The sequence below is a fragment of the Dipteris shenzhenensis genome, chromosome 11, assembly GCF_047967505.1.
Source record: "Dipteris shenzhenensis isolate YYH24624 ecotype China chromosome 11, Dip_SZ_1.0, whole genome shotgun sequence".
NCBI classification, from domain to species: domain Eukaryota; kingdom Viridiplantae; phylum Streptophyta; class Polypodiopsida; order Gleicheniales; family Dipteridaceae; genus Dipteris; species Dipteris shenzhenensis.
Window position 1 is genome coordinate 44,391,627 of NC_141606.1, and position 12,261 is coordinate 44,403,887.

General features: G+C 41.4%; 1 protein-coding gene across 1 annotated transcript; it reads left to right on the top strand.

The window, feature by feature from the left end:
* Window positions 1–597: 597 nt before the first annotated feature.
* LOC147897059 (glutathione S-transferase U20-like) lies at window positions 598–1,806 on the top strand. The gene is made up of 2 exons (XM_087381646.1): window positions 598–984; window positions 1,212–1,806. Exons 1-2 carry the CDS (start codon window positions 670–672, stop codon window positions 1,578–1,580), a joined length of 684 nt encoding a protein of 227 aa, XP_087237772.1. The 5' UTR covers window positions 598–669; the 3' UTR covers window positions 1,581–1,806.
* Window positions 1,807–12,261: the final 10,455 nt, after the last annotated feature.

A 12,261-nucleotide genomic window follows, 5' to 3' on the forward strand; every position in this document is an offset into this window, starting at 1 on the left:
TGCCAACTCTTTAGGCTTATAAAGTGCTAAGTTAGAAAATTTCCTATTTTCTTATGAATAGTGTGAATGCAAATGTAACGACTCTCTCTCTCTCTCTATGTGTGTGTGTGCGCGCATGCAATCACGGGCACATGTGTGTGTGTGTGTGTGTGAGTGATCAACTTGCAACCTTTTGAACAAAGTATGTATTATTATGCTTCTTACTTTCATTGTCAGGCTTGTTTAATTTATGGAATTGTTCAAGAATTTTAGTGAACGCAATTAGATCACAAAGATAAAGACATACTAGTTTTTTTCTAAATACATTTGAAAAGGAAGGCATGAACATTTAAATATAGGAAGAAGAAGAATCATGCAAGCTTTGAAAGTCTATTTAATAAAACGCAAAGTGTTGAATTCCATTAAAATTTGTACAACCTTGAAATCAGCCTTTGATTTCCCGGTTGGAAATGTCACGTGTCCTTTTAAACAAGCTTATCATGGATGACCAAAGAGAAACTCAAAATTCAATGTGCGGCGTGCGTGCATTGAGCTGGTAAGTGCATTCCAACAACCACAAAATAACAAAAACTTCAGTGGTGATAAATATGTCCGAAAGTGCCCACCTTCTTCCATACCTGCTCACTGCTACATTCCTTCTTGTGGCGCCCTCAGCTCCTTTATCCCACCATGCCTTCAGACAACATCAAACTCCTCAGCAAATGGTGCAGCATGTTCTGCCATCATGTGCTGATTGCCCTTAAAGAGAAGGGAATTGAGTTTGAGTACCTGGAGCAGGACTTGGACAATAAGAGCCAGTTGCTGCTGGAGTCCAACCCAGTTTATAAGAAGGTCCCCGTTTTGATCCACAATGGAAAGGCCCTTTCCGAGTCGCTTATCATACTTCAATATCTCGATGAAGTGTGGCCTTCGAAGAAATTGCTTCCGGAGGGTCCCTACGAACGAGCACAGGCGCGCTTCTGGGCAGACTTCCTCGATAAGAAGGTGAGCACAGGGAGGCCTGATCATCCTTATTTTAGCTATCTACGTCCATACCAGTGCGCAATTTTGTTTTCAGTGTGCATCCTGATATTGAATCAAGTAAAGAGCATGCCTGAAGTATATGGTTCTTTGTTTACAAGCTCGTTTCTAAACTCCAAGGTTTCTAAACTACAAGCTCGTTTCTAAACTCTTAGAGCAGAATTAATGAAGGTTCGTGTTGGGTGCATTAGATCTATGATGCAGGCGCCCGAATTCTGAGATGCCAAGGCGAGGATCAAGTGAAAGCCGCGAAAGACTTGACGGAGACCTTCATCACGTTAGACAAAGCCTTGCAAGACTTGAGCGGTGGGAAGCCCTACTACGGAGGCGATTGCATAGGCTTCGTCGATGTCACCCTTGCATCTTATATAGAATGGCTCAAGGTATTCGAAGAAATCGGCAGGTTCAAGCTTCCAGATGAGACAGAATGCCCTCATCTCAGAGCATGGACGAAAACTGTGTCGAAATGTGCGAGTGTGAAGGAAGCCATTGAATTCGCCCCTTTCCACAAACTAATGGAATGGTCGTGCAACTACAGACAGGAACAATTGGGAGCTTGAGTAGAGGCATGCTTGCTTCAAAGTTCAGTCTGCCCTACGTAGTAATAAAATTTTGCAATTATTCATAGGAGCTTTACGTGGAGATTTTTTTTTAAAAAATGACATAGTAAAATGTAAAAAAAGGGCAATGTGTCTCCTATCTACTTATGAAGAGTTGGTTGTAGCTGTGCTTTTATTATTTGTCATTGTTCATGTGAGGTGATCACTCACATACTATATGAAATTTCTCAAGGATTGTTGAGAGAACCAAAGATGAGTATATGATAGATAATCACAAACTACTATCCCAAAAAGAATGAAGCACTTTGAGTTACTTTTTAAAAAAGTTTGCATCACTTGTTCCATATAGATTGCCATTTTTGCACATTGCTTGAATATGCGATTTTTTTTGTTTGGAGGCCAAAGGATTACTAAGGCCTACCCATTTGGGCCATGCAACGATTGTGAAGCAATAGACACTCCCTCTTGTTGATTCTTTAGATGATTCATGACATGAAAAGGTCTCTTGTGAAAAAGGTTGCCTCACTTGTTTGATATTGCCAGCCTTTTTGCTTGTGTTGCCTACAGACAAAAATTTTCCTTAGGAGGAAAAACCATTCGAATCATGTATGCTAGCGCTCATGCTCCCTAAGTTTGGTAGAGTGCGGTTCTCATTGTCATTATAGTCACCTGCTAGTCCTCAATTGGAAGTGCAACAACCTGTTTTTCCATTTCATCATCTCCATTATGAGGGCCATGATTGAGGATTGCTGCATGCTGCACTTTTTGCAACAAGACTCACAGTCTCCCTTTGTACCGGATGCAAGGGACTTCTCTTCCTCTTTGTGTTTCAGGTACAAGCTGCAACGAGCAAAAAAAATCGATAGCTCCTGTTGTTGTGATCGCATGGGCATAACCAACTACGTTCGTTTTGGATCCGAATTGCAATCTGCAGTAGGATCGTATACTCTCATTCCCAAATCACAATCGAATGGCTCTGCTCAAGTTTGACGATCATGCCCCCAAATAGCCACAGTAGCACCTCAAGCAGCAACCATAGCATCATCCCGGCAATAAGACCTCGTAGCACAGAACCCATGTAGCACCTGCAACAACATACACTAATCTCTCCAACCAGCAAACTGCATCTTCACAATAAAACATGTCGCAACTTAGGACTACTGCTAATCAGTAGCCCATAGTTGGCACTTAAAACACTTATAACAATGGCTTCTCAACTGCAAGGACATTAATGAAGTAAAGTAGTAGTCGAATCAACCACATCATGTCACCACATCAAAAAGTTACAACCTTTGCCTTCAGGTTAGGTCTCGGGGGGGTCACTCATCATATGTAACCCTATCACGTGAGTTCAACAGAAGGATATTTTTTAATTTCTAAAATTTACAGAAATAAATATACATAAGGGACTATTTAAAATAGTTTTTGAAAAAATTTACAGATTTGTATAGAAAAGGGGTACATTTTATTAATGAAAAAATCTACAGATAAGGGATTTTAAATATAGGCCTTGAACGCACGTGATCTAGAGGGTTTATACATAGTGACCCCCCCGAGGGTTAGGTCCGCACATTTGTATCTGGAACCTACCATCTTTGTGAGGCCGGAGTTCTGCATGATGGTGCTCATTGCGTCCTCCGTTGCATCACTTGCTCAGGTCCACATGCTTTTGCTTCTCTCCAAAGCTGTCATCTTCTATGAGACTGATCACTTTTGATTGGATTCAGCGATATATACAACATTATTTGGGCCATCCACACAATGTAGATCTTCATTTTGAGAGCCACACTAGGAAAAAATGGAGCTCACTTGGAGGCTCTCTAAGAAATTCATCATTTTCTTATTTTCTTGGCTGAAAATTAAAAAGTTCTAGAGTGAGAAGCACAACTTTATACAAATCACAAAATAGATAAACTGACATTTTGAAGTTTTTGCTCGACTATTTTTCAATGTGTCATAATGATACATCTAAGGACCCAAATGGATTTCTACTAATTTGGTGCATAAGTTGATGATTTGGGCATCACCATTGTGTTTGGAGCAATCAAAAACCCCCATAATGACTTTTGAATCACTAAATTTGGCATCTCAAAAGGGATCAAAATGACCAAAACAGACACATGATAGGAATGTGCTTAAGAAGGTGATTTGGGCACTTGGTCTAAGGCAGGTGTCTAAATCACTTTCGTATCTGACTCTTCTGAGAGGCCAATTTTAGTTGGTCTTTTCCTACTCCGGACACAATGGTGATGCCAAAACCAATAAATTCTATACTAAAAATAGTAAAAAGTCATTTGTGCTTAACAAAGAGATTTGGGCACTTGGCTCCAAGCCAAGTGCCCAAATTGCTTTCTTAAGCACATTCTTATCAAGCGTCTATTTTGGTTGTTTTGAGCCCTACAAGAGGTCAAATTTAGTGATTCAAAAGTAATTTTGGGGGTTTTTTCTTACTCCCACACTACAAGACACGGGCCTCTTTCTGATGCTGTCTATTGATGCTTCGCGAGCATGGGCACGAATATCGGTTTGCGAGCGTGGAAGGTGTTAGTGTAGATGTCAAAATAGCAGTCAGTATATATGTAGGTATAGGGGTTAGTATATACCAACATACATCACAACATACATACCGACTACTACTAACCCTTGCCCTGATGCTTTTACTGATGCTTTCACTGACTTTTAGGTATAATTTTCCATATCGACGTTTTTACAGAACGTCATTTCCAAGGGTCCCAAAATAATTTTGGACCACAAGTTTGGTCGTTTGAAAGATAAAAAATATAAGAGTATGTACACCAAAATTGAGATCAAAACACTCATATATTGATAGTGAACTTAGCATACAATTTTACAAGTAAATGTACAAAATGTCACTATAAAAATGTAAGGGCCAAATTACATATAGGAAGTCTCGTTGATGTCAAAACTATGAATCAGTAGCATTTACATCAATGGTGCCAAGTTTTGTGCACCAAATATGGCTATCTGAAGGTTTACATACAATTGATCACCTACATCTCATCCCCTATTGTATGTCTACCGGCCTCTAGTTCTCCCTCTTCTTCCCCAAAGTCATGATCCTCTAGTTCACCGGCCTCTAGTTCTCCCTCTTCTTCCCCAAAGTCATGATCTCCACCTTCCTCCATTACAATGTCATTATTGTCACCTTTTTCTTAGCCCATATCATCATCTTTATCCTCTTCCCTAGACCATCGACATCATTATTTGGATCTCCTACCGGCATCTCTGTATCCACATTCCTATCTTCAAAAATATGTTTGCTTCGAGGAGCAACTTGGACCACGTACCACCATCTTGGATCCAAGTGATTTGGATGAAAGGCCACCTACGTTAAAGATACAAATTAGCTACTAGTAATTATATTTATCTATGCTTAAGTATTAAAAAATATATATATGAACATCTACCAACATTTGTTTGAAAACAAAGATATTAGCTTTTAGTCAATTAATTAGTATGTACCTGCTCACAATGCTCTGGAAGAACAAAAGTATCACTTTCATTAGTCCAGGGTCTAGTGGAGTCAATGGTAAAGAAGCCACAACTGGCTCTCCTTGGGACCATTGTAGATAGTTCTAAACCTTTTGACATCAAGAATGAAAATACTAAATCGTCAAAAATCAACTTCATAGATGTCACGTATGGTCCCACAATAGTCTAACTGCGAGGAGAGAAGATTGGTATTAGAAGCACTTGCTCAGCTATCTTGTACAAAGTTAGCCATGACTCCACAATCACATGTGACTCTCCTTGAATCGATGCATTCCACATAAAAATGATGTCCATGTGACAACAATGCACTACTACAAAAGAACATGAGTAAAACAATGAGGATGCATTTTGTAGCGATTGTGATCATAAATACCCAAATTAAGTAGAAAGATAGAAAACTTACATGTGGCATACATCTGACTACAAGCTCCCGCTCTCAATCCGATTACGTCCTCTCCATCATCTTCGACTTCACAAAGAACTTCTTGTAGACAATCATGAGACATGTGTCCAGGGAGAAGAGCAAGGTCTGGTGGATCTAGCACCCTCCGCATATGCATGACTCTAAATCTCATCCTCTCATTTATTATTTTTTGCTTTGGCCACTTCATATCTCTCCACCCATCTTTGCATCTTGAGACTATTAAGGACACAAAACTTATTGAATTTCTCTCTTTGCTATTTGCTCATCTTTCTTTCAACCCTTTTACCTTGGGGAGCCTTTGCAATGACATGATCATCGTCCTTGATGTTTCAAGCATGTGGCATATCAGGATCCATGGATGCAAGAAACTATGTGATGTATACTAATGACTCTTGCACAAGCCATCCCTTTTCCATGCATGCTTCCGGTCTAGCTCTTTTCCATAAAAATAACTTCAAAGTTTTCATAAACCGTTCAAGGAAAAACATCCCATGGCTATGAATGGCATGTACAAGCAAGTGCACTTGAGTCATCATAATTCTTGAGGGAAAGTGCTTCTCAAGCAACCACACAGCTTCAATGGAGTCCACCTTAGCCCTCTTGATTCTCGATATAGAGATCTCTTTTTGTGAGATCCACCTATTCCACATGCACTTGTAAGATTCAATATTTTATACCCATCATTTAAAATTGTATGAAATATAATGAAGGCGAGATAATAGTAAGCATACATGACAATGCCACTGATCTTGTAGATATCGGTTCTAACATCTTCTGATAAGCATCCTCTCACTGTAATTGGGAGGATAAACTACCCAAGAAACAAAGGAGTTACAACAATGTGTCACAATCATATAAATTACACTAAAGCATCACAATCTTAGTTCTACTCTTCTTTCAAGCTAATCATGGGACTTGAGGGCTAAGTTTATTGTCCTTTGTAAACTCTCCCCTCAGGCAATGCATTTCGAAAAGATGTAATATCCGCCTTGACCCTTGCCTCATCTATCTTGAAAAGGATTAATGGTGCCTTCAAGAGAACAAGTCTAGGAGGATGCGCTTGGGTTCCTGAACCACCCTCCTGAGTTGTACAACCATGCTCTTGAGTTCTATGCACATGCTCTTGGGGCCACAAGTGAGGCATCCTACCCATCTCGTGCAAGTCTTCTCGCACTCCTCTTGTGTCTTTGTCACCAACAACAAAGTGTGCCCAAATAGAATCCCTAACATTCTTGAAGATATGGATGGGATCCAAGAGGTGATTGATTTGTAACTTGTTCCAATATGGAAGCTCATGAAATATAACCAACTGCTCCATACCAAGAGGAGGCTCCTCACTATTAGCTCTCCAATCTAGAATCTAGTCACTTGCCTTCCTACGGCGGTGGTGGATCAAGTTGACCTTCACGTTGTGTGGATAAAAGTGAAAAAATGTTTTTCACTTGTTTCATGCTAATGGGCAGGTGCATATCTTTGTACATAGCTAGTTGGTGGTGGTGGCTATGAGTTATGGACACCCTCATAAAGGACTCTTCACTGATGTATAAATGGTAGATACTTCTACAGGGACTTTTGGGAGATGATGAAAAGCAGTGTGGTTGTAGCAGACACTCCAAAGCAATCGGTATGGGATGACATGCTTTTCATTACCGTCCTATGTCCTGTGTTTATCTTGCCATGAGTGATTTTCGATTTGTTACAAGTTGTATGAACATCCATGTCATGGTCTGTGGGCTTCATGGACGTGCAGTTATATGTTGCAATCAAGTAATGAAAAATGCGCTAGAAGGTTGTGCAAAGGTGGTGTGCCTAGGTTGGAATAGGCACTAATGACCTTGGTCTAAGGTTGGAAGGAGAGTGGAAGAGTGGTGAAAATAAGGTGATGACATGGCTATAATTAAAAAAGCATGCATGAATTGTGGCTACATGAGGATGAAAACGGGGGAGCTTCTGAATAGAAGGTGGCAGTTGGAAGCTCCTGGACTGTGGGGGCATCACTACTATAGGGCTTGCTAAAAGGATCAATATGGGGGCCAGGGGCTCTCAAGATAGAGGAGGAGATGACCACAGGCTCAGGGGGGTCGCTATGTATAAACCCTCTATATCACGTGCGTTCAAGGCCTATATTTAAAATCCCTTATCTGTAAATTTTTTCATTAATAAAATATACCCCTTTTCTATACAAATCTGTAAATTTTTTCCAAAACTATTTTAAATAGTCCCTTATGTATATTTATTTATGTAAATTTTAGAAATAAAAAATATCCTTCTGTTGAACTCACGTGATAGGGTTACATATGATGAGTGACCCCCCCGAGACCACAGGTGAGGGGAGCTCCATGAGCAACGAAGGAGGCATGTGAGCTCATGGAAGGGAGCTTCTTGTGTAGGAGGAGAAGGCCGTCACAGATACAAAGGGGGTAGTTCCCAGGGGCGAAGGTTCTGCTAAGGAGACTGAGTGCTACTGGATGTAGCTTGGGCGTCGCTACTAATGTAGGCTGGAGCATAGAGAAAAGGGAGGCCAAGGATATATGAGAGGGATATACGCAACAGATGGGGATCCTTGAGAAGGAGTTTGTGGGCACACAGGAGATCATCACGAAAAGGAAGAGGGGCTACATGGTTCTGAGAGAGGCCGAGAAGATGCGTGAACTAGTAGAGGCCTTAGTTGGGGGGTCTTGATCATGGAGGGGAGGAGGACCAAAAAGATTGTGAATGGAGGGAGCTGCTGTGAAGAAAAGATAAGGGTGGAGATAGGAGCTTGGAGTATATGGGCTCCAGGTGCTTCATGTTAGCGAACTCTATGGTAGTGGCTTCAAGCGCATCTGCTATAACTGGAGGTTCAGAATGACACAGAAGCCTGAGAATGACAGAGAATATGCTTTGAGTGCCTCTTGGTTTCATGGGAGGGTGTTGCCACTGCACAGGCTGAGAGTTGCTAGACCGAAGCTTGGTATCTCTATGGTGAAGTGGGGTGTTTGGAATGAAGGGAAGCATGTGAGCCAGGTCCCTTAGAGAAGCCACAACACTGCAGGTTCTTGAGAACATAGAGAAGAGTGACTATGCAAACATTGGAGTAGATCGGCTCTAGGTTCTCTGCGAAAGTAGGGAATCTTGTGTAGCTCAGGAGTATGTATTAGCATAGTGGTGAGCTAGTGAATTTTGAATGATGACTACACGAAAAGAAGCTATCATTTCTTGAAGAAGATAACGGGAGTGCAAGAGCATGCAGGGTTGGTTAGTCATTGTATAAGCAGAGAGGGATCTACAAAGTTGAAGGTGGAAAGGATTCAACTTCGTGGGTCCTTGAATGAAGAGAGTGTTGTATGTGAATAATTCCATATAATGGTTTGAAGGACATAGTGTATGCCCAGCCGGTTGTAGGAGCCCTATACTTATTATCAATTATGGGAAGAGATCTTGTTTATGGTGATAGGACTATGGGCAAGAGACGGTTTTAGATAGTGGGTTTCATGTAGTTCAAAGTTTCAATTCCATACGAAGATGACATACTCTTGGTCGAAGGAGGAGCTCTTGTGATTGTAGCCATATTTATCATGGATCCCATATGTGGTGCATGTGTTAAGTTTGTTGACTGCTTTTGTTGACTGCTTTATGTTGTTCTCAGTGTGGGTTAATCTTTCACAGAATTGTGGTGGGTTCTGACATAATATTGTTCATTTCTTTGCTCAAAGGCTATGGGGAAGTAGTGGTTGTGGCCAGAGTATGAGTTGTATCCGGAGGGGTGTAGAGACAAGGATGTTGAATGAATGCCTTTTACCTTGTGATTGTTCTATTCAGTTGTTTTACATGTGGATAAGTGGCTGTGAAGGCGAATTAGGCTCTACTACTTTTGTCCATCCAACATGCAGGATGATTAAGAGGAAGATATTGAGAATGACCTTCATAAACCATCTTCCTTGAATACATTTGGATTGTTGTGCATTCAAACTAGGGCCACAACTAGGACAAGCATGGTATCCTTGTGTTTTAAGTCCTACATATATACGCATGCAAAAATAGGTCATTAGACATGCATAGATCACACCACAATAAAGCACAAATGTATCAATAGGCATGCAAAAGCACGTACCTACACACTCCCCATATCATGGATAGCATGGTCCATCAAAATTCCCCTGATGCACATGTTTGTGGTCTGCCTCAAGGCTCTAGAAATATCAAAGACACGTATTTCCCTCAATAGAGTCTGTAGCTCCTCGATCAAGGGTGCCATGTACATGTCCATATTTTGGGCCTTGTACTTCCTCGGCACAAATAGGGCAAGCATGAGGTATCCCTTCTTTATTGTTAGCCATGGTGGGAAACTATAGTTCACCAAGACTATGGGACATGTTGACCAAGATGTGGAGCATAACCCAAAAGGGTTCACCCCATCCATTGTGTGGCTCCCTCGCAAAGTCCGACCACATGTTGTCTATGTGCTTCCAAGTAGCACAATCTAAAGTGATCCTCAAAGTGTCATCAGTGGAGTGGTCTGTAGCATGCCATGTCATCAGTTGCATAATAGACTTGCATCTGAACATGTGCTATATTCAAGGGATGATGGGAAGATGTCTCAAGACCTTCACTGGGATCGTCTCGTCGAGCAAGTTCTGTCTATAGCATTGTGCTCCACATTCTAGGCAATTAACTTAACCAAATTGCCAGACTCATGATGAAACAAAATACAATCACTAGGGCAAGCGTGGATGGTGTCATAATCCATCCCAACCATTATCAACATCTTCTTTGCTTTGTCTCTAGAATTGGGCATGGTATTTGAGACAAGCAACATCTGTTGGAACAACCTATTACAATTTGCATATTCAAGAAACCTTGTGAATGAGATACTAATTAATTAAAACAATTAGGAACAAGATACTAAGATCAAGGCTCCAAACCTCATCAATGCTGAGACACTTGTGTTTGACCATCCATATTGTGCTTGCAAATTCAAGATCGAGAGGCAAGCTTGTAGTTTTGTCATCCTCACACCATCATACAAGCGTGTTGATGTCAAATCTCACATCATGGTCTCATGCTCAGACATATCACCCCCATCTCTCATGGTTCCTCCAAAAAAAGAATCCATCATGTCTGCCATACCCTCATCCTCCTCTGGAGGATCATCCTCAAGATCATCTTGCTCGAATTGTGGTGGTGGTACATGTGCTTCCTTGCCGCTCTCCTCATCTTGTATAATATAATGATGCAAGGTTAGTGTATGTAACAAGGACAAGCAATCTTCATATCCATGAATCATTAAAATATCATTGGTTTACCAATGAGGCACTAGAATGTCGACCAATATCCTCTTCTGGTGGTGCCTCTCCATACATCTGCAAGTGGCGCATGACAATACAGTGATGATGACCAACCCCTCATGTGCAATGCGTGCAAGGACAAGGCAATCTCTCACGAAGCCACTCCAAACTCTTGGGAGGTGGCCCTCTATCTGATGAGCTATCACCATCATCCTCTACACTTGAACACATCCAAAACCATCCCCCTAAGTCAAGTCAAACACCCAAACACTCAAATCCCCCAAATTCGCTAAAACCCCCTCATGTGCTATGCGTGCAAGGACAAGGCAATCTCTCACAAAGCCACTACAAACTCTTGGGAGGTGGCCCTATCCGATGAGCTGTCACTACTCATCCTCTCTACTTGAACACATCCAAAACCTTCCCCATAAGTCAAGTCAAACACCCAAACACCCAAACACTCAAATCCCCCAAATTCCCTCAAACCCCCTTACCACCCCCTAATCCCCTCTCTTCCCCAAACACTTTGGGGCCTAAATCACCCCTAAATCCTTTCAAACACCCACTCGCCCTCCAGAATATCCCAAGCCCCCCAAGGCCCTCCAAACATCATAAACCCTATACCCCCAAAAATCCTCTGTTTCATTGGTATGGGTGACGTATATACAAAGGACAATATTGATGGCCATACTGATGCTCTACTTTTATATACCCACTTTCATACTGACACACATACCAACGGAGTCTGAGAACCAAAAACTCATGTTGTTCATCTCGTGATGCCATTTGACTTTTCTTGCGTTCTTCTCCCTTGATTTTGCTTTTAGCTTGTGATCACCCACCACCCTTGCCTCCTCGCCCCGTTCCCACCTCTCCATCCTCTCCTACATTCTCCTTTGCATCTACAAGATTTGTTGCAGATCCCTCTCTATCTCAAGGTAAGAATTCCTCTCTTCCCCTTCTATCTCAACTTTGTTTGGTTCCTTTGTCTTTCATTCTACCTCTCCTCTTATTTCCCTTCCTCTACTATCCCTTCCTTTCTCTAAAGTTTCTCTCCTCCTTTCCTTTCCTTTTCTCTCTCAAGGAAGAAACAATACATGAAAAACAATCATCAAAGTAGAGACTGTGAAAGCTGAGCTACCCATTGTTTTTGTGCTTTCTCCTTGTTTATAGGATTCTCTTTGTCTCCTCAATCCATACCCTTTGGAATGTTGCTAATTATTTTGCTTAAAATGGTATGTTTCCTCTCTTTTATAGGGCAAAAAGCATGAAACATCGGGCTTCGAGAAGCGGGATCATTTGGTGCCAACAGGACACATACTTTCCAGGTAAGAAAGTACTTCCTCTTTTTTTTTTTGTGATGAATACATTGGCCTACAACTAGCACCTTAAGCACTAGATGCAGTGATGGGTGAAGGAACTCTCCTCTCTTTTCCCTCTCTTTTCCCTCTCCTGTTCTCTCTTTCTCCCCTCTCTT

What these genes read in the sequence shown, in the direction of transcription:
- LOC147897059 (XM_087381646.1), top strand. Translation starts at nt 670, where the DNA reads ATGCCTTCAGACAACATCAAACTCCTCAGCAAATGGTGCAGCATGTTC. An exon ending in CAGACTTCCTCGATAAGAAG is followed by an intron (nt 985 to 1,211) that starts GTGAGCACAGGG and finishes TGGGTGCATTAG; the next exon opens with ATCTATGATGCAGGCGCCCG.